The following is a 26,735-nucleotide window of genomic DNA, read 5'->3' as shown; positions in this document are numbered from 1 at the left end:
TTTGAGAAAAAACTACCTCTCTTACATTTCAGGCTAATCTTTAGCTAATATCATCACATGGTTTTTATATGTTGGTAGTTCATTAACACGTATGATATAAGTTTTTCTACATTAATACATTTGCTTTGGCACAACAGTTGATTAAGTTGAAAGCAAGGAAATTTACTTTTACATGCCAAATACCTATTTTGGTGAAAAAAACATGCTTACCACAGCACCATGAGGTCCTCTCTTTCAGGGCCATGGGGAAATGAGAGGGGCTTGAAAACATATATCTCACATGACCAAAAATGTTTTCCGTTGCCTAGATACAGGGGGTGGCTCACATTACCCGATGCCTCAGATTCCCCCGTTCTCCCCTATAGTCTAACTGTAACAGAAGACAACAGGTGTGGAAAAAATTTGAAAGTTTAAATTTGACTAAGCTTAAGTTCTTATAGGCCTAGGCCTGAATGCCGAATGAAGCACTGGAGACTAAACTTGTATTAAAACGCTCTGTGTGATGTTCTTTAAGCGAGGAACTTTGATAAAAAATCAAGGAAATGTTAAAATGTCTGATTTTCTAAGGGAGTTCAGCCAGAGGAGCCCTCCTCAGGATGGGGCGTGTCGGAATTTAGCGACAGCCGTCATTACGTTTTACGACGTAACGTGTGACGCGTTCAAAAATGGCTGCGCGCAGTGTCAGGTCGTGTGTTATGAAAATGTTCTTGTAACTGTCACTGTGCCATTATGTCAAAGCTGTAAGAATAGCAAATTGCACCGTTTTTGTAGATATTACAAATGTGTCGCTGTTGGACAACATGCCACAGCGGTAGCGGTTGAACCCGGCGATACAGTTTTAAAGATGGTGGCCTGAATACCTTGAATTGCACTTTGAGAAACCGAGTAAGCTTAAACTATAAAAACATTCGAGAGAAAATGCTACCAGCTACATTGTCGCGACTGTCCTGCGGGGCTGCGAGGTGCAGTCGAGGGCAGAGGGCGCTCAGCCTGTTCTCCAGCTCGGGACCTTCAAACTGGAGCAAAGTGGTTTCCGACGCGGAGAAGATAGTCGGATACCCCACGTCCTTCATGAGCCTCCGCTGCCTGCTCAGCGACGAGCTCAGCAACGTCGCCATGCACGTCAGGAAGCTGGTGGGGACTCAGCACCCTTTACTCAACACGGCCAGGTATGCGGCTTTCTTCCTAACGCCCCACACCAAACTTATATGGCAAAATAACACCCAAACTGTCTGTGTCAGCCCAGCTTCAAAGACCACTTTTAACCAAATTTAAACACTTATTTTAGTCATGAACTACCAAGACTGAGTGCTTTTCTATTTCTAAGCTAAGTTCACATAGTAATAAATGATTAGCCACTGCTTTATTCATTAACACATTATAAATGGGTCAATAGGTCGTTTCATTGTGGTCTGATGTTTAGTTTGTGCAAACGCAAACACACTTGACCTGCACCTGCAGGTGCTCTTCTAGTATCCACTTTCATCATTCTGTAGGCATGTGGGTAAACAGCCGTTGTCTGTAATCAATAAAAGGCCTTTTCAGTCAAGGATCAGCCATTGTCAGTGGGTGTTGTCCCTTATGATAGCAATCAGATGCTGAGCTTATATTTTTGTGATACCCATATAAACATTTGTCTACATGCAACATACTCTTTAGTTTAATAAGGTGAGTATAGTAGGCTATGCTGAGGGATGTTTTTGCTTTGGGAGTGGGAGTTTGTTTGTTGTCATAGCTCATAGGGCTCAACAGTGTGGTTCCGGAAGAAAAAAATCCCTTTCATTTTCTCCGTTGAGGATTTGTTTATAAGCCATAATGTCATAACCTTTATATAAGGAAGTTTTCAAATGTCAATGGTGGTTTTGAATGGGAACTTTACTTCTGTAACCGGAGCAGCTGAAAAAGGGCACTGTTGAGCCCTATGTTAGTACAGTTTAAAAGTCCGACCGAAACCCCGAAAAGAAAGTGTCTTTATCAGGAAAGGTGGAGCATAGCTCCGATTCTGACATGATTGGTTCTGGTTGTTTACGTCTGCACAGCCACACATGGGACTCACACACAGCTGTTGTCATTTCCTTAGCTTGGATGTGTACACTCACTAAACCGATGAGGCGCTTCATTGATTTGTCAAACCTTCCAGAGATAGAAGCAGTTGCTTCAGAATAGAGTGACGGGTTCTAAGAGCATTTAGTGTGGTTCAGTCATAAGCTAAATGCAAACTAAGCTGAAACAAAAGCAGTTTTGGTCGAAGCTGAATCCGCCAGATGTGTAAAGGCAGCTGATTTCTTATTATGTCAGCCAAACTCTTTTCCCTAAACTTTCAACATTTTACTATTTCATGTCAGGGAAAAATAAGTTACAATCCCATTTTAACCTTTAAAATGTTGAGTGTTCTTATCAAACAAAAGTTATTTATATTAAGTGTGCATTGTGTGTGTCATTCATTGAGCTCTTTACGAATGAGTTGAACCCATTGTTTTCTTCATAAAACATTTGCAAAACAGATTTTTTTAAATATTTTTTAATTCTGAATTGTTCACATCCATGACATGTCATTATTGCTTGCAGCATATGTTGTCTGGATAACAACACCTGTTATTTAGAAAAATGGTCCAAATCTCCATGGAGAACCTTAAAGAATAAGACTCTATAATGTCATGTTAATACTTGCATATCCACTCTGTGTGACCTGCTATTAATAGAAAACACATCACAACACATAACATGATAATCAACAGCAACCACTTCAGAAAGCAACAATCCTACTATAAAGGGGCACCAAGAAACGTGTTGCCGGAGCAACAAGCATTGATGGAATAACTCGGCCATACTCAAAAGGAGAGGGGGGCCGCCAGCCTGTTTCTAAAATGTTCAGATAAATTAGAAAACTTTCAAGAGCATTGTTGAACTGAATTTGGCCTTTTGTGGTCATTTAAATCAGAGAGCAAAAGCAAAGTCATGTTCTGTTTTTTTCTTTGCACAAATGCTTCACTTTAAGAGAAAAATATCAATTGACCCAAGAGTTTGCTTCATCGATTGCAAACAAAGGTGACCCTTGACTTGTACCACCATTACCCAGTTAGGTTTATAAAATCCTATCACTTATATTAAGTGAACTACTGTTCATTGATTTCTCCTGCAGAATAGAGAAAAGACTAGACTGTTCCTGTGTTACAGTCCCCTCATATGAGTCTAAATACCATGGAATACACTAATGCCATATTTTTTATATTGAGCTATATTTTTACTTTTTTCCTCGAAATGTTTACTGTTCAAGGACAAATATGTAATAACAGGAGGAATACAGTTAATAGAAAATAAGACTTAAAACAATTTACATTGAAGAAGTATGGTGTTGTAGTAGATGTTCAGAGTTTTGATGGCTTTCCTATTCGTCAGTCATTTCAGAGTTTCAAAATAAAGTTTCATCTCATCTCTCATCTTTAACCGCTTATCCGTGGTCGTGTTGCGGGGGCAGCAGCTCCAGCAGGGCACCCCAAACTTCTCTTTCCCGGCCCACATTGACCAGCTCTGACTGGGGGATTCTGAAGCTTTCCCAGAGGCATCCTCCAAGCTGGAAGTGCCTGAAACAGCTCCCTAGGGAGGCGCCCATTCATAATTAAAAATATGTCTATGTTACTTTGTGATCTTAGATTAGGTATATCTAGGTGATTTGTGACGATTGTTTCAATTGTGAGTTGATGAAGGTGAAGTTAGAAAAGGTCACAACTTCCAAATATTCTACCGTCGGTCACTTTATTGTAGGAGTTGCCCGCGCTGAGAGAAATCAGGAACTTTGAGGGAACAAGAAGAGAGAGTCCTCAAACTCAATCCCGCCATGCAGACGGTTGTGTTGGAAACAGGAGCCCAAGGGTGTAATAACCTATACACCAGAATCTGATATGACAATCCATTTGGGTGTTGTAGCAGGGGGGTGGGGGTGGGGGTGGGTGGGGAGCAGACCTCTTGACAGTCTGACTCCTCACTGTCAGCTTGGGTTGGCTGGTTCGTATTTCCCCACTGTGTCTCCGCCATAGACACGCAGCAGATAAAAATATCCACAATAGCAGACAGGCAGACCCTCGTGGAGTTGGGTTTCGGTTTTTCCTTTCCTTTCATTCTGAAAAACTGCAGCTCAGCTAACTTTGGTTCCACAGTCTGGTGTTACAGCACGGGGACCGCGGCCCAGGAGGAGAAACTTAACTTGCTTTAAGGACAGTCCTTGAGAGTTTGACTTGGGACTAGTATCTCATTACCTTCTACTGTTTTCTCACCTTTTATTATATATATATTTTGCTATAGCTCAATATGCTGACCGTCAAAATCAGTTTGAATGGACTAGCTTGCACATGCCCACTACAGTGTAGAGTGGACATGAATGCATGTTGAAACTAAAGTTCTCTGCAGACATGGAAGACGTCACTCTGCATGGTGTAAGTTGCATATTCCACCACAGCTGGCTTCCAGACTGGCCATGATGTCACACAATCCTGCTCTTATCTACTCTGGTTTAACTCAATTTAAGGCGAGCACTGGAACATTTTCCTCCTTCGGTCAAAGAACAGCGTTTCTAGTCAGTCAGTTTCTTTTGGGCTGTTTATGTCAAAAAAAATTCGAATCAGCATGCTGTTCATATGAGCTGTGGATAGTCATGTAACTCTTGGCAGCTCATTAGCATATTAACCCCCCCATGTCTTGCTACAAATGTGATGCCAGAGATTCTGTAGCTCATTTGCATATCATGCATCCTAAAGGTAGCCCCACCTGAGGCTCCAGAGGTAACTTTGATCAGGCTAGCAGTGAACACTCCTACATGGATCTGGCCAATCAGAGCAGATTGGGCTTTTTAGAAGGAGGGTAGGAGCTAAAACGGACCCTTTCAGACACAGGGTGAAAAAAGTGATGAAGTAATGGGCAGTGTGAGAAAACTAATGGGATTCTCAAACAATAAACAGCTTTTAGTTGATGCCAAAAATACAAATTTGAAACTGAAAATGAGCATAATATCTTCCCTTTAAAATGCTATTTGTAGGCTTTAGCACTAAGGATACCCAATAAGATAAAGTGTAAATTAGACGGATTAAATCTGTGCTTTGGTTTAAACCAGAGAAAGACAGGAAATATTTGCTCGGTAAAGTTATTGTTGCCAATGGGCAGCTTGTGTTTACAAAATCCCCTTTTGTCTTCTTAGTTTCACCAGCCCCCTTCTGATTTTAAAGCCTCTGAAAACTTCATTTCAAATCCGAGACATTAATTATTCATTATCCAATAAACAATGATAAGATTTTTTTTATGAATGGGTCCCTCTTTTTAGATATATTGTGTACATGCAGGAAGGATTACGTGCAGGTGGGTAATGCAATCCACAATTCAGCCATTTGTTTCACATTATTTCACTGATTGACAGTTGGTAATGCGCCAAGAAACACAGCCATGCATCAGCAAAAGACAGGGAAGAAGGAGACTGCTAGCTAGTAGACATGGATTTTTACAATGCACAGTTTAAGATATTTAAAAAAAACTGCCATTTGTAGATATTTTTTAAGAAAAATAACCTCTAGACCTTGTGTATACATAATGCGTTTTGGTGAGTCTACCTGTAAATGAACCAAATCAAATCCTGGAAATCAGAATGAACCGTTGGGCGTCTTTTTACACGTATCATAATGCATCTGCTGCTGTGCACAATAGAGACGATTGCACTGCGTACGTTCATTCCTTGGGAGAAGTGCAGGAACATATTGTGCGCATTAATTCATTCTGTCAAAACTTTGGGGAGAGAAAAAGGCAAACTGAGGAAGGGATCAATATGTCAACCACACATGCGAGGTCATACATTTGCATGCATTAACTCCGGCCCCCCTTTGCACACACGTCTGCTGAAGTTCCCCGAATTCCTACGCTGCAATTGCGGAGCAGCAGGCGTGGTGTGACCTGCTCACAACCCTTTCAAATGACAGCAGCCCATTTCTCTCTCTCTCTCTCTCTCTCTCTCTCTCTCTCTCTCTCTACCTCTACTTCCCCCTGTAGCCCTAGCTCCCTCTCTTTTCTCCACATCATCCCCGCTCCGCCCCTTTGCGGGAGGGCGGCTGTGATGGATTGATGTATGCTGGTGTGGATAGTGACATAAATATTAATCATGTGCCACCCTCAGGCCACTGGCTTTACCCAGACTCCCCCCCCCCCCCCCAAAGAGGAGAGCGGCTTCATCGTTTTCTGCTCTGTGGCTGTTTATGTTCAGTGGGGAGATGCCTCTGTGTTCATCATCAATGTGCCAGGCTTCAGTCTCTACTGTCCACAGGAATATGACAATTCTTTACTAGGAATAACCCCATGAGATGTACCGCCTTGTTTCAGAGGGGGTCCTTGGAGATAAAAATATAAAGTACAATCACAACTAGACAGGACGGTTAACAAGACATCTACAACAACAACAAAAAAACAATACTTATCCAAAAAAGACCAAAAAGGCTCAAAAAATGAACAAGATTAGGAAATCTTACTCTGGGGCGCGACTAAACAAGGATTAACTTGGAGTGGTAATTACAGCAATATGAAGGTATAGTAGAGGTGTTATGGACACGGGTACAGTTTATTCTATAATAAGAAGACAGGGCATTTTTAAAAGAAAATGTAGACCCGTGCTGTGATGAAAAACACTCCCTAAATAACATCAGTTTTATTGGAAATGTATGGAAAAGTGAAACAGTGTGAGGTGTTTTTTGGGGCTTTTTTTGGTGGGGAGGAACAAAGCTTCAGGATGTGTGTGTGTGTATTTCCTTTCAGCACCAGAGCGCTGTGAATAGCTCCCATCCTCCTGTCATCTTTTCTCGCATTCCTCATTTGTGTCTGGCCCTCCATTCCTTCCATTTCTCTCCTCCGTCCCCTCCCTCTCTTCACGCTGTATCTCTCACATCCGCTGTGTGTGTGTGTGTGTGTGTGTGTGTGTGTGTGTGTGTGTGTGTGTGTGTGTGTGTGTGTGTGTGTGTGTGTGTGTGTGTGTGTGTGTGTGTGTGTGTGTGTGTGTGTGTGTGTGTGTGTGTGTGTGTGTGTGTGTGTGTGTGTGTGTGTGTGTGTGTGTGTGTGTGTGTGTGTGTGTGTGTGTGTGGTTCCTGTGGTGCAGGGCTGGGTGAGGGGGGAGTGGAGGTGGCTGGGCCCCGGTGTCTGGGCATGAAGCGGAGGGGGGCGTGTCTGCCTGTCTGCCTCGGAGCCCCTAACGAGGGCGTGATTCATGGCACAAGGGGCTCCCATAGGGACAGGATTAGAGGTGCTCTGTCTAACCGCTCCCCAGAGAGAGTAAAAAGATATTTAATCTGCCCACCACCACCACCACCACACAGGCAGCTACCACCAGGCTGTGTGTGTGTGTGTGTGTGTGTGTGTGTGTGTGTGTGTCTTGTCTTTGTGTGGGTGTTTCTATGAATGTGTCAGAAGGTTGTTGGATAAGGGGGCGGGAGTACAACCCCCCCATCCCTTCCTCAAAAAGAAGAAAAATACAGTCCTGCAGCAACACTGATCAATTATATTCCCGTTATCTTTCTATGGTGCACAACAAATACAGGTTGAACATTTTGGACAATTTGAGTTGTGTCATTGGGTTGCATGTGTTTTTGTTGTTTTTGTATTGGTCCAATGGAATGAACCGATTCATTATACATTGTCCAGACCTGTGTGTGTTTGTGTGTGTGCATGTGTATGTTTTGAATTAGAATTGTTCCTTTGATATTCCTTTTAGAACATGATGATGGGTAAAAACACCTTCAACACTGATATAATCAATATTTTTATATTAAACCTCCTACGAGGAACTTTTTAATATTTATGAAACCGTTTCCTTTTTCCTCTGATGATCATGAATGACCATGTAACAGCAAACCAGACCATCAGCGAAAACAACGCAAATTTCTATATAGTTATTATTATTAATGCCTTTGCACACGTCCGGTTTTTCCCAGGGACTTAGACAAAACGTATAGGGCAGGCAGACTGGTACATCATGTGTTTATGGACTGTACAACATCTTTCACCATCGTCATATTACCATTATTAATCTGACATAATCATATATAAATACCTCATCGGAATACATACTGCAGCCTCTCTTTCACTCGCTTCCTAAACAAATTCACACATGACTGGCACGTGCCTATAGGTGCTCGTGGCGTAAAAAAATAAAAAAAGGTGCCGCGGCTAGAAACAACAAAAACAGAAAGTTCCTCATAGTTACTTTAATGATTGTTCAAAAGACTAATTGTATTGTGAAATCCATCGTTCATTGTGACAAACCCACAGAGAATGATCAACTGACTCTGTACTTCTCTTCAGGTCTGTGTAGGATTTCAGCATATTTTAACTGTCTGCTCAAGAAAATCGGAGACAAATAAAAAGAGTGTTTAGTAGCTAAGGAGTCCCAATTTTCCTTTAAAAGTTGGGGGAGAGAGTTAAAAAGAGACCAATGAACCAATGACAACTGATATAGCTCTCACTCTCCTGGATGAGAAAATGGTTGCCAACTTCTTGTTAACACTTTTATAACCCTTGAGGATGAGTACCATCTGCTGACCTTTACATTGCTTTTAACAACCAGTATGTCCTTATGTGATCTTTCCTTAAAACCTGCGAGGCTGCTTCCCAACGCAAAGGAGAACCAGTTTTACTTTTGGGTAGTAATAGCCACCAGTATTTCCCTTCCAGTATGTTAGTGCAGACTTTCTGCTTTCAAGCTGTTTGCTGGTTCTTCTCAAATGTTGCTCATTAAAACACAGTGAAGTGTGTGGCTGTGGGAGCAGGTGCAATTGGGTTCAAGGTCTTCACAACAGACGGCAGCAGTGTGTTGAGAAATGTGTTACACTTTTACATGTTACGTTTTTATTTATTTATCTGCTGCTGTGGAGCAAGGTTGGATATAACCCTCTCTCACAAAGCTAAATTGGACCATATGTCCTTATTACTTAATGCCACTGAGCGTGTAAAGGGAATTGGCCTTTTTCACAACAGACTTGTTGCATCACCATGTTGCTATAGCAAAGACAAACAAACTAAACGGCCTTAGGCGGTGTCCTGGGGAAATGCACCTGTTGGAAGACAAGGAAGAAATACTATAGAATACATAGCTAAATACATCTTCACCTCATCACTTGATAATTTAGACTTGAGGCAGTGGTGGATGATGCCATCTTTAGTAACAAGCCTCACAAGGCCACCATGGTTTCTGTAATCTCTCCGAAATGGAAGGGCTTGAGTTGCAAAGTTCTAGTTGCAATCTAGAACTTTCACCACTAGATGACGCCAGAATACACCTTTGTTACACACGGCACCTTTTTTAAAGCCCAAAAATGTAATGAATGGCATTTATCATATTGCATTTGAATCAACTGGCGGTGTGTCTTTTACAGGGGCTTTGTCTACGACAGCAAGAACAACCTCCAGATGCGTGGACTGGTGGTCCTGCTCTTGTCCAAAGCCGCGGGGCCGAGCCACGCCGTCTCTGATCTCCTGGGATCTCAGGACATGGTCAGCGGCATCTACCCCAGGTAAACCAGCTGACGTTACTGACACCATGTTGGGTGTTTGCACCATTTTACATTGGTTTGAGTCACACCATGGCAAGCTGAGGACTACAGGTTGTGTCTGTGTGTTTGTGTGTGCACGGCAGCTTGCCTCTTACTACATAATTAGATGTCCATTAAAGCATCCACTATACAGTAAGCATGGCTCTGTTTTCTGTTTGTTTGAATTTACGGCTCTAAATGTTGCAACTATTAACCATCAGCAGGATTCACTGATGAATATTCCTCCTATGCAAGAAATACCCTGAAGTCCGGCTAACTGTGAACAATGTAATTGCTTGCTATTGCTTTTGTGCTAACGAGGGAGCTAATTGGCAAAACACTGTTTAAAAGATAATCCCCGCGAGGATGATCAGAAATGTTAAGTGGCGTCTACCAACCTTAATCACAGTCCCACAGCATCGTTATATGAATTGTGGTCATGTCATACCACAACTAGTTTCACTCCAAGCAACTTATTTGGTTCAATTCTTTCAACAACAAACTGGTCTTTCATATCCACATTTTTTTTGTGTTGCATCTGTGACCACACTTGCAGACAACCGGTCTAGCTTCAAATTATTTCTATACTCTTTTATGTGTTAAAAAAAACAGTGTGGGCAGTAAACATGCAGTGTGGGCAGTAAACATGTGTAACACACGATGATAGAGCCATAAATGTGCACAGCAAGTAGATCAAGGAAATGCAATGCCACTTTTGCCCCCGTTACACACATGCTGAAGGATAAATAGTGAAACGAAACCTCTGTGTCAGGTAATTCTATCATGTCCTCGGTGGTTATAGTCCGTATCAATTCCTGTCAATGAAGCACTCCATCTTGCAAATATGATGGAATGTCGGAGCAATACAACCACTTTTACAGGATTGTATTCATTTTATGTGGTTGTATTTGGCTAATTGGGAGAAGAAAATATCCTTCCCTGCAGATGCAGCTTTGTGTTTAAATTGCAGTCACATAATGAAGAGTTGATCAGACCGAAAAATGGCGTACAAAAATCTTTTTTCAAGGCAAGCTCACCCAAAGAGTCTTTTAAATTAAAAAGTGACCATCATTCATCAACATACAAACAGCTGTTTCATCTAAGGAATCTTTGCATGTAAAAGACCGTCTCTCAATTCTTCCTAGCAATGTACACCCAAGTAAGTCAGCTTAAAGAACTTACTTGTTGGGGCTGAATAAACATGGTGACATTGGACAAGGCATTGGCAATCCAACATTATTTGAAATGAATGATCTGCAAATGTTTTATTGACATTCACTACACTGTGAGGAACATTTAAATATCCCCAAATAATTATTTGTTGTCTCACCCTGTATTAATTAACAGGTGAGGGTGCAGAATAGCCTCACAGAGCGGCAAGAGTGGCTGTGGATTCCGGAGACTTGTTATAGCGAAAATGCAAGAATAAATGTAGCAGACTTCAACATGTCTTAGCTCATTATTTATTCATACTAGCTAAGTGTAAAGAGTTAAATGTGGATTTAATACTCTGTTGTTAAAATGCTCGCGGTAGCACCCCGAGGTCCTCCCTGGCTTTTCTCACACACACACCTTTACCACCTTACCATCGTGCACTGCAGCTCAGATAACAGGGATGTGGGTGTGTGTGTGCCAAGTGCTTTCCAGAAGTGACTGCTGTGTTTGGCGTGGCTGTGCACTGAAAGCCTTCTTTCTTTCTCTCGTACTGCTAGCTGGCAGCACGCACATGTGCGTAGTGGAGCCGTTTTCTGTGCATAAGCATCCTAATATTAGAGCTGATTAGAATAAACCAGACACCATGGAAGTGCTTCAAATTCCACCCTTTTCAAGTATGGCTGGGTATCGTTTAATTTTTTTTTTGACATGGATACAAATACCGATACCTTGACTTGGATATCGGCTCCCGAAAAGATACTTTTTTTCTTTTTCTTTTTTAATTTTTTTTTTTCTTTTTTAAAGATATTTTTTGGGCATTTTTATGTTTTATTGATAGTGCAGAGAGACATAGGTGAAATGGGGCAGAGAGGGGAGTGACATGCAGAGAACGACCGCGGGTGGGAATCGAACCCGGGTCTGCTGCTGGGCCCGGCCCGGGAGGGGGACGCCTTACCAACTGAGCTAAAGGCGCCCCCGATACTTTTTTTCTTACAAGTTCTCACTACTGGACGCGTCGTTTCACCCTCACCTCGTGTCACAGCCTGGCACTCACATCGCCCAACATGCAGCATTCCCTCACTCGTCTGATGGATGGTCCAAACACACACACACACACACACACACACACACACACACACACACACACACACAGCATGACTTGATCACCTCATTTGCACTATCTTGCTCTCTCTTTCTCTCCCCAACCTCTCCGGGGCTCATTAGCACCTCTGATGGAGGAGATGGAGGGATAGAGGGAGTCGGGGTGGGGCGGCTTTTGGATGGGGTGATTGAAACCTCCGGGGGATGGTCTCCTCCCTCCTGACAGCCAGCATTTGTAAAACATTTCCCACTCTGCTGCCTGACACTGATGATTTACCAAAGCACCTCGGAGATGGATGGATAGATAGATAGATAGATAGATAGATAGATAGATAGATAGATTCTCACACACTTAACAGATAGTCCAACTTGTACACACCACACCTCTTAATTTCTTGTGACAAATTAAAGGCATGCCACTGACTGAACACATCCTAATGACTGACAGGCCATGTCTTTAAATCACACACATATCTGCATGCTGTATTTGATGGTGAGGCAGACTGCGGAGAGAGGGAGAGATGGAAGAGAACAGTCAGGACAAGGGGCGTGGTGGAGGGGCGTTACACCTCGGCAAGATGGCATCGGTTGCTATGCAACTGGCCAGCGAAGCTATTTATACACCAGCCCCCTTGTCCCCCTTTTTTTCCCTCCCCAAGCTCCACTGCTACTGATGAGCACTGCTGGATTTGGAGGCACAGCTTTGGGATGTGTGTGTGTGTGCACCAGGATTCTACTGATTTTAAGGCTGGGACTTTGTGCCGTTGTTCAATACTTAAAAATCAAATATTCAAAGTAGTGACAGAACCATTTACCCTATGAGTTGGGGTTAGGCGGTATGTATACAGACGTATTGATATTACCATACTTTCTATGCCAGCACTGCTATCCTAATATCTTAGGGTGAATTGGGCCATTTTGAGGAATTGTCAAAACCATTCATTGAAGTGAGTTTTTCAATTCAAAACATTCGCAATGTAGTATACTTATGTAGTGGAATATATTCATATTGCCTTCTTATTCCCTTAGGTTTTTTTAAATAAAAAATCTTCAGAGCCATCGATACAGAAAGTAAATAAATCAATTCTAAATTCTTTTTTCAGTAGCCTACTTCTGCATTTGTTAAAAAGTTGTATAGTAAAGATGTTGTGTCTCCAGAGGGAGCCATTTTAAATCTGCTGAATTGCCTCAAGTGATGTCACTTGAATCAGCTCTGTTAAGCAATGAATAATTCAGATTTGAAAGTTTAAGAAAGGGAGAAAAAAATGTTTTGCCAAGCAACAAACCAAGATGAACAGTCACTGTAAGGCTGATACAATTGAAAAAGTTCTTCTTTTGACCTGAAATCAGATGCAGCTCTTTGTCGTCCTGCTCCCTGCTAACAATGAGCTCTCCTCTTGAAAAGCTTTGAGCCATCATCACTCAGAGGCACCTTGAGCTCACACGCGACTATCAATCCCTTAATTTTCCTTTTATTTAAAACCCTGAACTTATTAACTCTCATTCGGCAGCCGACTTGTGTTGTTCCTCAGCGGCACCGAGCACAGAAACCAACCAGACAATGGGAGTGATTGAGAGGCCAGATAGATAGACATTATTGAATTTTAATCACATCTTTTTACCACGCCGAACGTCGAACACGGCAATTACCTGGCTACAAGACATGTGTCAGTGTGTGTGTGTGTGTGTGTGTGTGAAGGGGGTTGGAACCCAGGGCAGACTACTGGCTCATCAGGTTCTCACAGCGGCTGAAAGAAGGTCGTAAGTGGCTATCAGCGCACCCAACCCCGTCTGGATGGATCCCTCCCGTCGTAAGCGCGGCGAGCTCCTTCCATATGGAGAGGGGTCTAATTATCCCCCCACCGATGGCTGAATCAACATTTGATTATATCCTCCCATAAGGCTGCTCTGAAAAGGCTTCTATTCAAAGGCCACTTTTATGTCTTTTCTCTCATAATCAAGAATGGCTGTTATTTGCTAATGATAAGTTTATTTCTTTTTTTCTTTTTTCTTTTTTTTACGCAGCCCCCTGACATGCTTGTGTGGCAAGATGTCTGACACATCTGCTGGTTTTTATGCCCTTGAGTAGTACACTGATTTTGACTGGGAAAGGGGGTTGAAATCACAATTTAAGTAGTGGAGAAGTGTCTTGTTATTTTCTAAGACACACAGTCAATTCTTCCTTTTTTAAGTTGTCTGAGTTGAGTGTGACGATCCCAGCAGCCTGTCGTTTGAAACAGTTTTCAATATTTTTAGCCAAAAAAAAACAAGAATCCCCAATGTGAGTGTTCTAGTCATTCCAGTCTTACTGACTAAAAAGATGACATTCAACCCACAAATCCTTTTGTTTCGGTTGATTCCTTTGTGTGGTTATTCTAATCACACCTGTACTTGATGCTGTGAATTAGTTTTTCAAGCCGCTGCCTATTTCAGCAGCGTTAAGATGGAAGAAAGGGTCTCTGTCAAAAAGCTCTCTAACCGTCAAGCCTTTGGAACCCCCTCCCCCCCCCCCCCCCCCCTCTAAAAGGTGTTGACAAAAACCGCTGTGATATTGAAGTGTATGCCGTATGGAATGTGAAGCCCACTGAGGCAAATGTCTATTTGTGATATTGGGCTATACAAAAAAAAAACTGATTTTGATTTTCCTTTTTTTTCTCTTCTCAACCCCTCTCTCATAGCCAGCGGAACTTGGCCGAAATCACTGAGTTGATCCACACGGCGTTCCTGGTGCATCGTGGGATAGTGGACCTCAGGGAGTGGACGGTGTCGGACGGCCCACTGAAGGACATGCAGTTTGGGAACAAGATGGCCGTCCTGAGCGGAGACTTCCTGCTAGCCAACGCTTGTACCGGACTGGCCCAGCTCGATAACACTAAGGTATAACCCTGTCTGTCTGTCTGTCAGTAGTACCAAACTGTATACCCCTAATATCTGACCTGACATCTTTGCTATCACTGTTGCCTTCATAGGAGTTCACAGCACTTCATATCAGATTCATATTCATATCATTTCTCCAACTTATGTCACACAGACACTCAACATGTCACGCCTGCATGAATAACATACCTCCAAACGTAAACAGAATTTTTTGTTTGTTTACCACAAAAAAACTTCAGAGTAAACCTTTAAACGGCAGCTTCGACAAATCAACTGACTCATCGCCTGGACGGATAGGTCACTGGCTACTGATTGGTCAGGGCAAAACAAAAACAAACAACGTTGTTTGATGAGGGTCCCGAGTCAGAACATTTGAAAAGCAATTGTTTGATGGTCTTTTCGTTGGATGTCATGTTATTGCACCTGGAACTCCTGCCCTCCTTTGCTTTTCTATCCTTTCTTATTTACTTTGAGTTTTTAGTTTTGGACAACGTGCGTGCACCACAGATCATATCTGGAACATAGCCTGGTAAGCGCTCTCTGACAGATGCTGTCACCATGCTGCTCTGTCAGAATGCAGTTGCCTGAGTGGATCAAAATACTCCCCCGCACACACACACACACACACACACACACACACACACACACACACACACACACACACACACACGCACAGACACTCACACACAAACACTCACACACACACCAACCCGCCCGCCCAGCCCTCGTGCCATCAGTCCAGACCAGCCCTTATCCCCTTCCCTGCCGCTTCTTATTCAGCACTAACCGTCTAGATTTATGTGTCCTCTATGGCAGCCACCAGAGAGACAGTCTCTTGAAATATGATGTAAGCGGTTAGTATCCGAGGTGCCTCTCGTATGGCGGAACATGGCATGAGTAAACCAGAATCAACATTTCATGTAATAAATTAAGGAGAATTCCAAAGGTGTGGCGTTAGCTTTACAGTGCTGATTGGCCTCCATTAGGAGTTTGACACTGCAGCGGTACTATGCGAGATAATTGTCACTCGGAGTGGCTAAACTACAAATTACGGTAATGGAATTGATACTGTTGTTTGCCTAGAAGTTGGAATAAAACACAGTGAGAATGAAATGAGGGGCAGATCTGATGATGACTTGAGCTAATGACAATTCAATCCCGTTAAGTGGATATTCACACCGAGCAAGTTGGCATCGGTTCATTTGGAGTCGTGAGACATCTGCTCCTTTTTATAGTGGGGTTTATGTCAAGGTGTGAACAATGCCAGGCCAATTTAAAGTGCCACACCGCGGCAATGCACGAAAATGATTGCTGTTAGTTAAGGGGTTTGTTTGTGGTGGTTATAAGGAGAGCCAATGGTAATCTGGAGCAACACCAGGAAACATTCCCAAAGGAAGTGTATAAAGATAATAAGGAAATGGACATCCGATAGCCAGCCAGTCACTCATGTTTTGAAAAGGTTAGCAAAACATTATGAACCGAGGGCAAACCGCAGTATGCCGCGCTGATGCTCATATTCAGCTGTGTTTTAGGAAAAGCTCTCCCTTCGCTGGTTTATGATGAAATGAGATGACTGCAAACGGTCCATTATGCTGAGCTAACGTTACAGGAACGGGATCTGTTTTTGACTCCAAAGTTTTGACCCAAATTCCGTCCCCTTCACCTCCTGTTTGTGGAGTTCACGTTGACTTTTTGGGTTTTTGTAACTGAACCCAAACTAAATATGTGTCCGTTTTTCTTCGGTGTGGATGAAAGAAAGACAATCTGTGGATGTGATATTTATCTCAAGATATTTTTGCCCGATATCATATGATATGAACTCTCAAGGTTTGCCAACTAACAGCCACTGAAGGTCCACTCGTCTCTGTGAGCAGACAGAGTCAACTGTTAGCCTCTTTTAAATAAAGGTTAAGCAGAAGTCTCAGAGGTGCTCCGAAACATCTATTCATCCACAAAAATGGATCAAACGTGTCGGTATGCGTGTACTTTTGAGAGACTTTTTCTAATTTTTACTATTCATGTCACAATGGTGAGCGCACACAGAAGCTATGATGAATGCTGTGGAAATGTTTGACACAAAAAAAAATTCAAAATAAAAAAATGGATCAATCATCATCTGCTGATAAGACGGTGTGACACGACTAACAACCCCACAGCAAACACATAAGTGAACCCTTGAATGAGAGTGATTGTCAGTTCCTCGTGAGCACCTTGTACAATACATTAAGAAGGGGTTTGTTATGTTAACACCACTGTGTTGGATGAATGGCTTTGCACAGAACGTATGGTCGTAATTCAAGGAGACTTCAGTGGTTAAGAAAAAAAGTCTGAATTTGTAAAATAATTTCAAATGAACAATAACAGTGACGCATTGAGGCTTACTGTAACCAGCATGGGAATTTAGCCCGCGGCCTCCTGAGAGCTATGAAGTTGCTAACAACCATTTAGTGTTGCACTTCCATTACATCAGGGCGCTCACAAGAGAGAAAAAGTGGTCAAAATCTAGACAACAAGATATCCTCATTATCCTTAGTATGGGTCAAGCGCCGAAAACTCAAAGCATCTTTCAGCACACTCATTTCAAAACCCTACTCCTCCATTGATCAAATAACCTAACCCTGAATGCCATCCAACCTGGTTTAGCTCCTCATAATGGAAAAAAAGTCGAACAAATTGAACACAAAAAGACAGTTGCGGTTTTAAGCTTAGATTTACCCTAAGGCTGAAGGCTGAAAACGATTTCCTTTTCACTCATTAACATCTGCTAATTGTCTGTTATTTATAACTCTGTAGCAGCTTCAAAGTGTGTTAAACTGATGAAAAATCACAGTCTACTAAAACAGCAGGTTGTCTCTCCTCTCTTTCCGTGCTCTGTGTGTGTGTGTGTGTGTGTGTGTGTGTGTGTGTGTGTGTGTGTGGTCATTGTACTTTATCCTTTTGATACAAAAGTTGACAGAGGAGAAGTTCTTGCAACTTTCAAAGTTCTACCTCATGAACCAGACCCTTTTTTTCTGTATTTTGCTCTTTTAAGTCAGCGAGAGCGATGGAGATTGTGTGTCGTGGCCTTGAGAGGAAAACCTATGCCGCTACTTGTATAAACTGTAAAGTAATCTCACAGTAGAGCTCCGGTTTCGTCCCCCCCTCCCCTTACCCCCCCCCTTCTTTCGCAGACCTGTCGGCAAAACACGATCTGGCTGGATTTGGGAATGGAGTACGGGGGAGGCAGGGGGAGAGCTTATCTGATACTTTCCAAAAAAAGACCCCCACACCACCGGCCCCCACTTTCCCAAGGCAAGGCAGAGAGACACCACATCTGGTAATACTGTAGGCACATTGTCCTTCCAGGTTCTGTGGGCCAAGCTCCGGTTTCCTCAATATTTTTCCCCTGGTGGCTTCAGTTACCCAAAGGACACCGCGCGGCTGACGGAGCAAGCCAGCGTCACCACACTCTTTTTTTTCTCTCTCTCTTTCTCTCTCTCTCTCTTTCTGATGCACCCACCAAGGATGTCTGGGATGAGCTGAAGGAGCTCTAAATTTAAACCTCATTCATCCCAACAGGCATGGCCCTGAATCAACTGTCCACACAGTGAATGAAGAGAGGACTTGAGATTTGGACTCATTCATTAGACCCAGATATTGAATAATCATTTGAAAAAGTTGCAGCCTCTCATCTAGGGGCTTGATGAGGGACCGGTAGTGTTTCTGTAAGCTGTAATGTAGTCATGCATGCCCCCTGTAAGAAGAACCGGGCAACTGCAGTCTTAAACAACAGCCATTCAGACCTTGAACAAGGCACTATGGAAGCATTTTTAGCTTATTTATTTATTTTTTAGTTTCCCGTTTTTAGTTGATTGCAAAATGAAAACAAAATATTCTCTAATTTCAGTTTCCTCAAAGAAACACTTTGTTTATTGTGCAGATTCCCATTCAGAAATCTTTATTGTCTTGTCTTCACAGAAAATCATCTTAGATATGGTTCAAAACACAACGGTGCAAAACAATAACGGACAATCAACATACAACATGTTTCCAAAAACAGAACAAAAAATACATAATAAAATGATTTACCCAGGATAAAAATTATATTGTGAGACAATTATATTTGTGAGACAATTATATTTGTGACACAATTATGCAGTGTATTGTTCAACTTGTACCAAAAACAGTGTATGGCCTTGTGATAGGAAAAAAATCTTTCTCATTTTCATTTTTTAATCTTTCTCTGGCACTGGTACAAGATATAGTATCAACAGATTAGCGATACCAATGTGCTCATCGCTCAGGGGCTCACCGTGAAATAAATCTTCAAATGTGTGGAGGAAAAAGGAGAGGAAAGAAAGACCCCCGTAGTGGGATCATCACTCCAAAAACCTTGTTAACCCCTCTCTGCTCTCTTGGACGCGGCTCTTAATTCGTCTCCCACCATCTGCCTTTTAGCTCCGTTTCCACTGGACAGACACCCGACCCCGTCTCTCTCTATCGACTGGACCTCTCTCTCTATAAATACAAAAGTATAATGAATGAAGGCGAGCCCCGGATCGGCTTTAGGAAATCAACAAGAGCTACCCCCCCCCCCCACCCCACACACACACACACACACACACACACACACACACATCACACCACACCACACCACACACACCCCTACGGCCTGATAATGAGCAGCTGAGTTTGCAGCAGTTCAGCCTCGTCTCACCTCTGATTTATTCACCAAACCAGCTGTTCAGATGCTGGCGCTTCAATCAGGAGGCAAATTGTGGTTTTTAATTACAAATGTCACGGGTGAACTGAGTGAAGCACTGTCAGCTCTGATCAACCTCATTTAGGGCTACATATCAGGAGTTTATTCCATGCTGTTAACCCCACAGTGATTTATAACCAGGTTGCACGTTAGCCATTCAGTTAGCCCCCCATGGCCAAGGACACGTGGCTGTTGATGGACACTTTAACTGTTTGGCAGGTCAAAGCCATTATTTAACTAGGCTTCTTCTAAGTTCCACAAGTAGCCTAACACACAGTGGATTGTGTGTGTGTATGTGTATGTGTCCTGACAATGCTTAAAGATATAGGCTACATATTAACCCAGGGTCTTTTGTGTTTTGTGATTGACAGGTTGTTGAACTGATCTCGAGTGCCATCGGTGATTTAGTTCAAGGAGTCTACTTTGAGAATTCCAGCAGTGCTGAGGTAAAGCATCTATTCTCCTTCATAGTCCAACTGAGATGTGGGGCAGTAGAGCTTAATAGTTTTCATAGAATAACCTTCTATTTGAATACAATCATACAAGCTGAGCAACTTGAGGCAAGGCAAATTCCTGTGTGTGTGTGTGTGTGTGTGTGTGTGTGTGTGTGTGTGTGTGTGTGTGTGTGTGTGTGTGTGTGTGTGTGTGTGTGTGTGTGTGTGTGTGTGTGTGTGTGTGTGTGTGTGTGTGTGTGTGTGTGTGTGTGTGTGTGTGTGTGTGTGTGTGTGTGTGTGTGTGTGTGTGTGTGTGTATTTGTGCGTGCGCCCTTGTGCGCTAAATCAATACCTTACACATTTAGAGACATTCTATTGTCAATAAATCCAATGAAAGAGCCAAAACCAAGAATAATTTGATCCTTCTAACAAGTATTGTGTGTGTATCCAAAGCCTGCTTTGTCTTTGTCTTATTCCTCTGTGTCATAGAGCCCCATTGTGTTCGAAAAACTATTTGAAACACATCAGTGAGCCTGTGCCATGACAAGGGCCTATATTTGAGTCAGTCACACACACCACACTGCTAAAGGAAGATACTCCCAGAGCACCAAATGAGGATTAATCCACCACTACAAATAGTCCCAAACAAACGCACTGTTTACTCCTGTTTGAGTAATGTGTTTTGGAAGATTGACACCTTCAGTAGAAACCAATGGGCTTTTTTTTTTGTTCTTTTCATTAGATTCTTTAACAATAAGAAAGATATACAAAATCATTGTTTTACTAAGAAAATAAAACTGCAGTGTAACTTATTAAAAAGCCACAAGATAATTTGTTTTTAGGTTTTATGTCAAAATGACCAAAGAACTCATGGGGGAAAAAACTGATAAACTGCTGTAACTCCCTCGTGCACAACAAGTTACATCCTGAAATATATATATTTTTTAAATCACAGAGCAAGGAAGGGGTTGTTTTGATTGAGGCTTTCTGAGCTGCTTTGATTGTTTGAAGTTGTCCAGTACAGGCAGTGAGGTAGAGAGCTCTGTGTGCTTCAACAGGAGGACAGTCTGACGGATGGTGTGGATGTGGAGACGTGGGAGGAGCAGACCTTCTTGGCTCATGGGGCGCTGCTGGCCAAGAGCTGTCAGGCTGCCATGGAGCTGGCAGAGCACGACAAGGAGTTCCAAGGGTTGGCCTACAAGTACGGCAAGCACCTGTCTCTGGGCCACAAGGTGAGTCCAATCTGACCAATCACAGCAAACCCTAGTGAATGATGGTCAACTGTAACACTATTGATAATCACGGTTGAATTGTCTTGGTTTAAAGGCCTCAAATACAAATTTTTGTTTGCATACATCTAAAAGCCGTATAGGGTCATTTCTCATGAGAGACTTGCCTGTATGTGTTCCTGTCCTTGCTTTTCTCACTGGGTGGGGCTCCGGTGGGAAATTGTGATGTCACAGATTTCTGTACACCAATCAGAGTGAAGCAACACTTGCATCAACTTTTCATAGCAGTTGTTGGGTCGTTTAATCAAACCAGCGCCACATAGTTTTCTTTTTCCATGTTAAACTCTTAAGAAATAAATATTCACTTAGGACTGTTTCCCTTAGTGAAATACAATTGACCTTATTTTAGTTTTTCACTACATATGTGTCTTTTAGCCCAACGCCTTACACATTAGCTGATTGGATACAAAAAAGAATGTTGTCTTTGCACTAAAAACAATACAGATTAATAACTCAACTCAATCCTGTGTAGATGGAGCAGTTTTTAATACTTTCTTGCCGGTTTTAAATGAATTAAGTGTAGTATTATATTCTAATATCAGAGATAAACAAAAAAAAAGTGTGGAAATGAATATGTTATGTTTATGAACCGCATATTGCAGATGCTCAAACATTTCTCAGGGCTCCCAGGCTTTCAGCTGAGCGCTATCGGTGCTAGCCTTAAAGTCATTCACAATCTGACTCACACGTCCTCTCCCGCTGTGGCTCCCTGTAGCTGTCTGTCTGCTGGAGCTAGGTCTTTGAAGGAGAAGCGTCCCCAAATCATGCCTAGCTGTGTCTTCTTCAGGCTGCTAATTAACAGGGTCACTCAGAGTATATAGTAAGGCAGACTCACCTGTCCACACAACATTACCTCCGCCCGGCTCGGTTGTAATTGCTTTACAAAGTCAAAGTCTGGGCCCTGATTTGACACTGTGTGCTCTCTGCCTTGTGTACAGCTCAACTCTGACCTTCAGCCGTTTGTGAGGAGCGGCGTGGGAGAGCCGGCCGCGTTCAGTCTGAGCGCCGCCCCCGTGGTCTTCCACCGTCAGATCGTTGGCCAGGAGAGGTGGCATCAGCAGCTGCAGAAGGTACAACACTGCAGCAGATCTTTCACTATTAGTAGGGCGGCTGTGGTCAAGTGGGTAGGTCGGTCGGTGGTTCGATCCCCCCGTCTCCCCGCCACATGTCCAAGTGTCCCTGGGCAAGACACTGAACCCCCGAAATTGCTCCCGTTAGTTAGCTTGCACCCTGCGTGGTAGCTGTAGCTATCGGTGTATGAATGTGTGTGTGATTGGGTGAATGTGTAAAAAACAATGTAAAGTGCTTTGAGTCTGTGAAAAAGCAGGAACCGGCTATATAAGTGGAGACCATTGACCATTTACCTTTCATTTAAATATGTAGCCTCACCGTTACTGGTACTGTCATTCTGTCCCTGGAATATGTATACAATAAACTGTCTTAGCTCAACATGTGCAGTCTCATAGGTAAAGCTGAAGTAGCTTTATTAAAGGTGCACTATGCAGTTCAGGGGAAGGGGTTTCTAAGTTGATAGTTAGTTTACAAAATATATTTTCTCTACATGTAATTGTTAGTATTGAATAATTCTATCATCATAATCAAAACTAATTTATTTTGAGTTCACCTGGAGCCAAAAGTAAGACTAGAATATGTTTGTAAAGAAAACTGTGGGCCCTGCTGCTGTTAACAACAACAGCGAAAAAGTAACTTCAGGTAGCTTTCTAACTTCAGTGTTCCAGGGATCCAATTGTTCCTATGAGGAAAGTTTGTATTTTCAATTATGGGAATATACTGTACCTTTTAGAAAATCTAGTTTCTAATGATCATCAGGTCCGTTACACCTGCCAAACTAATGGCATTTACATACGTCATTGTGCTTACATGTTAAACTAACATGGTTAACATTGTGAGCAAGTTATCATACAAGCAATGCCATTGAACTCCAAGCACTCCTGTGGCGCAACGTCCATTCCAGTCTTCAGACTCTTCTAGAATACCTTGGTTGGGTTTACCACTTTAATTGAAAATGTTTGGCATTTTTTCTTTTTCTCGTGATTAATTTTGTGTGTGACGCTCAATGCATGCAACCTTGATTTTCAAGAAATGTTGGCCGTGAAGATATTGAAATGAAATAAGGTTTGTAGAGAATGAATGGACGACCTCTAATCCACTGAATTTATTGATTTACTCGTTTCATTTACCTATTTATTTTTTTCTGACTAGCATCTTTCTACATTTTTCCCTAATTAAAACTTTTCATCTTAAGGAAAACCATGTATTGGCTTTTGTGAGGTACTGTCGCAACAGGATTATTAAAATTATGTTTTTGCCTTGAGAAATTCAAACAATTGTATACTTGGTTGAAGGTGAATTTGATGTACAGTAAAATATGCTCATTTAAAGCTCCTGACATCATCAAATTGAAAATAGAAATTGGTTTATCATACTTTTAACGCAACCTTGAATTTAACTAACAATTCCTCTCTTTTCTCCGAAGGCAAAGACAATGAGGAACCAACTGGATTACTCAAAGGTAAGCCTACTGGTTGACAATGTTACACACATGCTATGTTCTTAGCCAATGTAGCAACCTTAGCTGTGTCACATATAAGACTTATATTCCCAAAAGGGCTGAATTAAGTATCCCAGGAAGCTAAATTTTTCACTGTTTATGTTTTCACCTGGTTTACTTATGTGCACCACATCTGACATAGCCATCAGAGAGATAGAGAGAGAGAGCGGACGTCTTCTTCTCACTGTAACCTATATGGAAGTTGAGAAATGAGCTTTCCAAAGTCAGTGTGCGATTTGGGGATGGGGGGGAGGGGTAATAGGGGTGCAAGAGGAGACTGTGGCGCACCAGAGGAGGGGTCTGATGGTGTTTGAGTTATCTGGTCCAGGCTGAAACCAGAGCAGGAAGGATTAGTTACCGAGGCCTATTTGTGGAGGAGACACCGAGGCTCTGAGACAGTGGCATTGTGAGAGAATCTCCTTCAGCAGACCTGTCGGAACGCACGGGGACACGGGGAGAAAGTTTGAGGGGAAGGAGAGATGAGGGCAGGGCCGAGAGGGGGAGGAAAGGAAGAGAGAGACCTTGGGCCCGTGAGCGTGAAACTTTTCTTTGATTTAGATCAAAGGTGGCAACATGTCATTAGTGGAATGTGTCGTGTGTGTTTGTGACATCCACAGATTCTCTACATGATATAGAATTTGCCTTCATCTCATTAAAGGTGGACTCAGCCATTCTGGAGAACGCTTCAATTAATATCTCTTTGTGATATGCTATCTGTCCTCACTGTGTGCGCGCTGGAGAATTAAAAATCCAGTGTTAATACACAGCCTAGGCTCTGTAAATTGGTATGAAAACAAAAGGTATGGAAGCAAAGGGGGCCCTCCGTAGCTAGAAACGTGCCCGCTTACAGAGCCTAGGCTGTGTATTGACACTCGTTTTTTTTTGTTCAGCGGATACACGGTACGTACAGGTGGGAGCGTGAGGAGATATTCACTGATTTTGACAAAGTCCTTTTGACAACAAGCATTCTCCAGAATAGCTCCACCTTTAATTCCGATAAATGACCATAAACCTTTACAGAAACTCCCATTTTATACTGTTTAGCATTTAGTCTATGATAGTGACCTAATATTTCCCAATTAGAAACATTGCCCTGAAAATACAAAGAAACAGATTTGCCAGCTGTAGAATGACTCATTACAGGAGAAGGAGAGTCGAGCCCGGGTAGAAATAAACATTATTTGAAGACAGTAATATGTTGCACTGATAATTTAAGAACATCGGAGCGAATGAAAGAACTAGGGATGGATGACACACTTTTGCCATACAGCTGTTTATAGTGAGTAATGAGTATTATAATGAGTTGACTTTCTCACAAGCTCTTGGTTTGTTTATTTAGCTTTATTTATTTATATGATTTATTTCACTGGGTCTAATTTATTTATTAATTTCACATTGAACATTGTGTGGCTACATCAGTGTAGACATAAATGTCGGCTTAATTAGCTGTGGTTAAAACTCTTTCTGTATCATTAAGTCAGGCGAGTAAAAATGGCAACACCAACAAAAAAGAAAGCAAGGCTGCCTGCATCAGGCCTAATGTTCATAATGTTCATGCTAACAGATACAGTTGATAGATCTTTTTCATAGTACAAATAAGATTGAAAAAATTCACCTGAAGTGTAAGCAAAGTAATGTCTTGGCTAGAATACTTTATTCTATATTATTGTTGAGATCTGAACGCAAGGGATGCAATTGAAGCTGTAAAGAGAGAAGAATTTGGTAACAGTGTGTGTAGAAAGACCAGGGTGCTTAAGTATTGAGTAAATCTATAAGGCAAACGCAGGACAAACTGAGGATAACAAATAAGATGGTGTGAGGGGGAAAAAGAACCTTTCCTAAATGAAATAAGCTGCTAGAGTGATGCTGAGTTCGACACCTGCATTTTTGTAAAGAGAAGAAAGGCCTACGGGGCTTTCCACCTCCAGAATTCATGAGGTAAAACGCCTAAAGCAAAAAGATGTCCCAAAACCTTAGCAGGAGACGCCCAAATTCACTCAGTCTGTTCAGTTTAAGCTGCTGGTTGGGGCTGATCTGACTTGAGGTCTGCCACTTCCTCATGTATAAAATGTATATGTTGGTTGGCACTTAGTCTTATTGAGATACAATTGGAATTTAAATAATTAAAAAAAATGTAAGCAGTCACACAAGGACGGACATCATAGGAAAGATTGGGTTGGACAGTTATTTACAGCAACTTACAAAACTGTCCATGAAGCAGCCCTATGATCTGGTGCCATCATTAGACAGGAGAGCTTGGACTTAACTGTATAATGTAGGCCTAGAGAAAAATAAAAATCATAAGCACTCCCTTGTCATTGTCAAAAAAGGAAAGCCAATGTTTTAAATATAAAAATGGGAGTGATGTGCCTGACATTTCCCCCTTGTAGTTAAATGTGGTAAGCTGCCTCCAGCGGTGCCAGGGACACCATGCAAATACATGACTGTATTTTACACTGGGTTTTACTGTCATTAAATGAAATGCTTTGTTTGTGCACGGTGCAGCTCTTCCTCTTAGTAGTAGAGTACGCTAACTTTCCCCACAGTTAGTTGTGTTGACAGCTGGACAGTAACAGGACTAACGTGTGTGTTCATCCTCCTCAGCTCCTGGCAGCGGTTCAGTCAGAGAAAGGCGTCACCTCAGCGAAGGACTTATGCTGTTACCATGGCAACAAGGCTCTGGAGGCCATCCAGGCTTTCCCCTCCTCCGAGGCTCGATCTGCCTTGGAGAACATCGCCTCCGCCACCACCAAATTCTGACCCGTGCTGGCACGCGCAAACACACACACACACACACATACTCCTGCTTCTAAATGCCTGCGGTGTCTTTGTCTGCAGAGGCAGCGGGACGAGAACCAGGGAACAGTTGACACTTGAGAGACAAATGAACTTCTTTTGAGCCAGGTGCTGGCTCATGTCGGGAGAAAGCGTTCTGCTCTGCTGGGGATGACAGTGTGCATCAGAAATGCAAAGGCTGTATCCATAAACGGTCATCATTAAAAAGAGAATTACAAA

The 26,735-nt window shown here is 42.4% G+C and overlaps 1 protein-coding gene across 1 annotated transcript; it reads left to right on the top strand.

The window, feature by feature from the left end:
• Positions 1–701: 701 nt before the first annotated feature.
• pdss2 (prenyl (decaprenyl) diphosphate synthase, subunit 2) lies at positions 702–26,735 on the top strand. The gene is made up of 8 exons (XM_080042459.1): positions 702–1,169; positions 9,396–9,533; positions 14,486–14,684; positions 19,797–19,871; positions 20,918–21,091; positions 22,087–22,218; positions 23,646–23,681; positions 26,325–26,735. Exons 1-8 carry the CDS (start codon positions 919–921, stop codon positions 26,478–26,480), a joined length of 1,161 nt encoding a protein of 386 aa, XP_079898585.1. The 5' UTR covers positions 702–918; the 3' UTR covers positions 26,481–26,735.

This window comes from Ammodytes marinus, assembly GCF_949987685.1.
Source record: "Ammodytes marinus genome assembly, chromosome: 15".
NCBI classification, from domain to species: Eukaryota; Metazoa; Chordata; class Actinopteri; order Uranoscopiformes; family Ammodytidae; genus Ammodytes; species Ammodytes marinus.
Note: the sequence above shows the minus strand (reverse complement) of the source record. Positions and strands in the feature narration are given on the sequence as shown.

Bases quoted from the DNA above. Each gene is read 5' to 3' on its own strand.
- pdss2 (XM_080042459.1), top strand. From the start codon at position 919: ATGCTACCAGCTACATTGTCGCGACTGTCCTGCGGGGCTGCGAGGTGC. The intron at 9,534-14,485 runs GTAAACCAGCTG...CCTCTCTCATAG, and splicing joins GTCAGCGGCATCTACCCCAG to CCAGCGGAACTTGGCCGAAA. The intron at 19,872-20,917 runs GTAAAGCATCTA...GTGCTTCAACAG, and splicing joins AGAATTCCAGCAGTGCTGAG to GAGGACAGTCTGACGGATGG.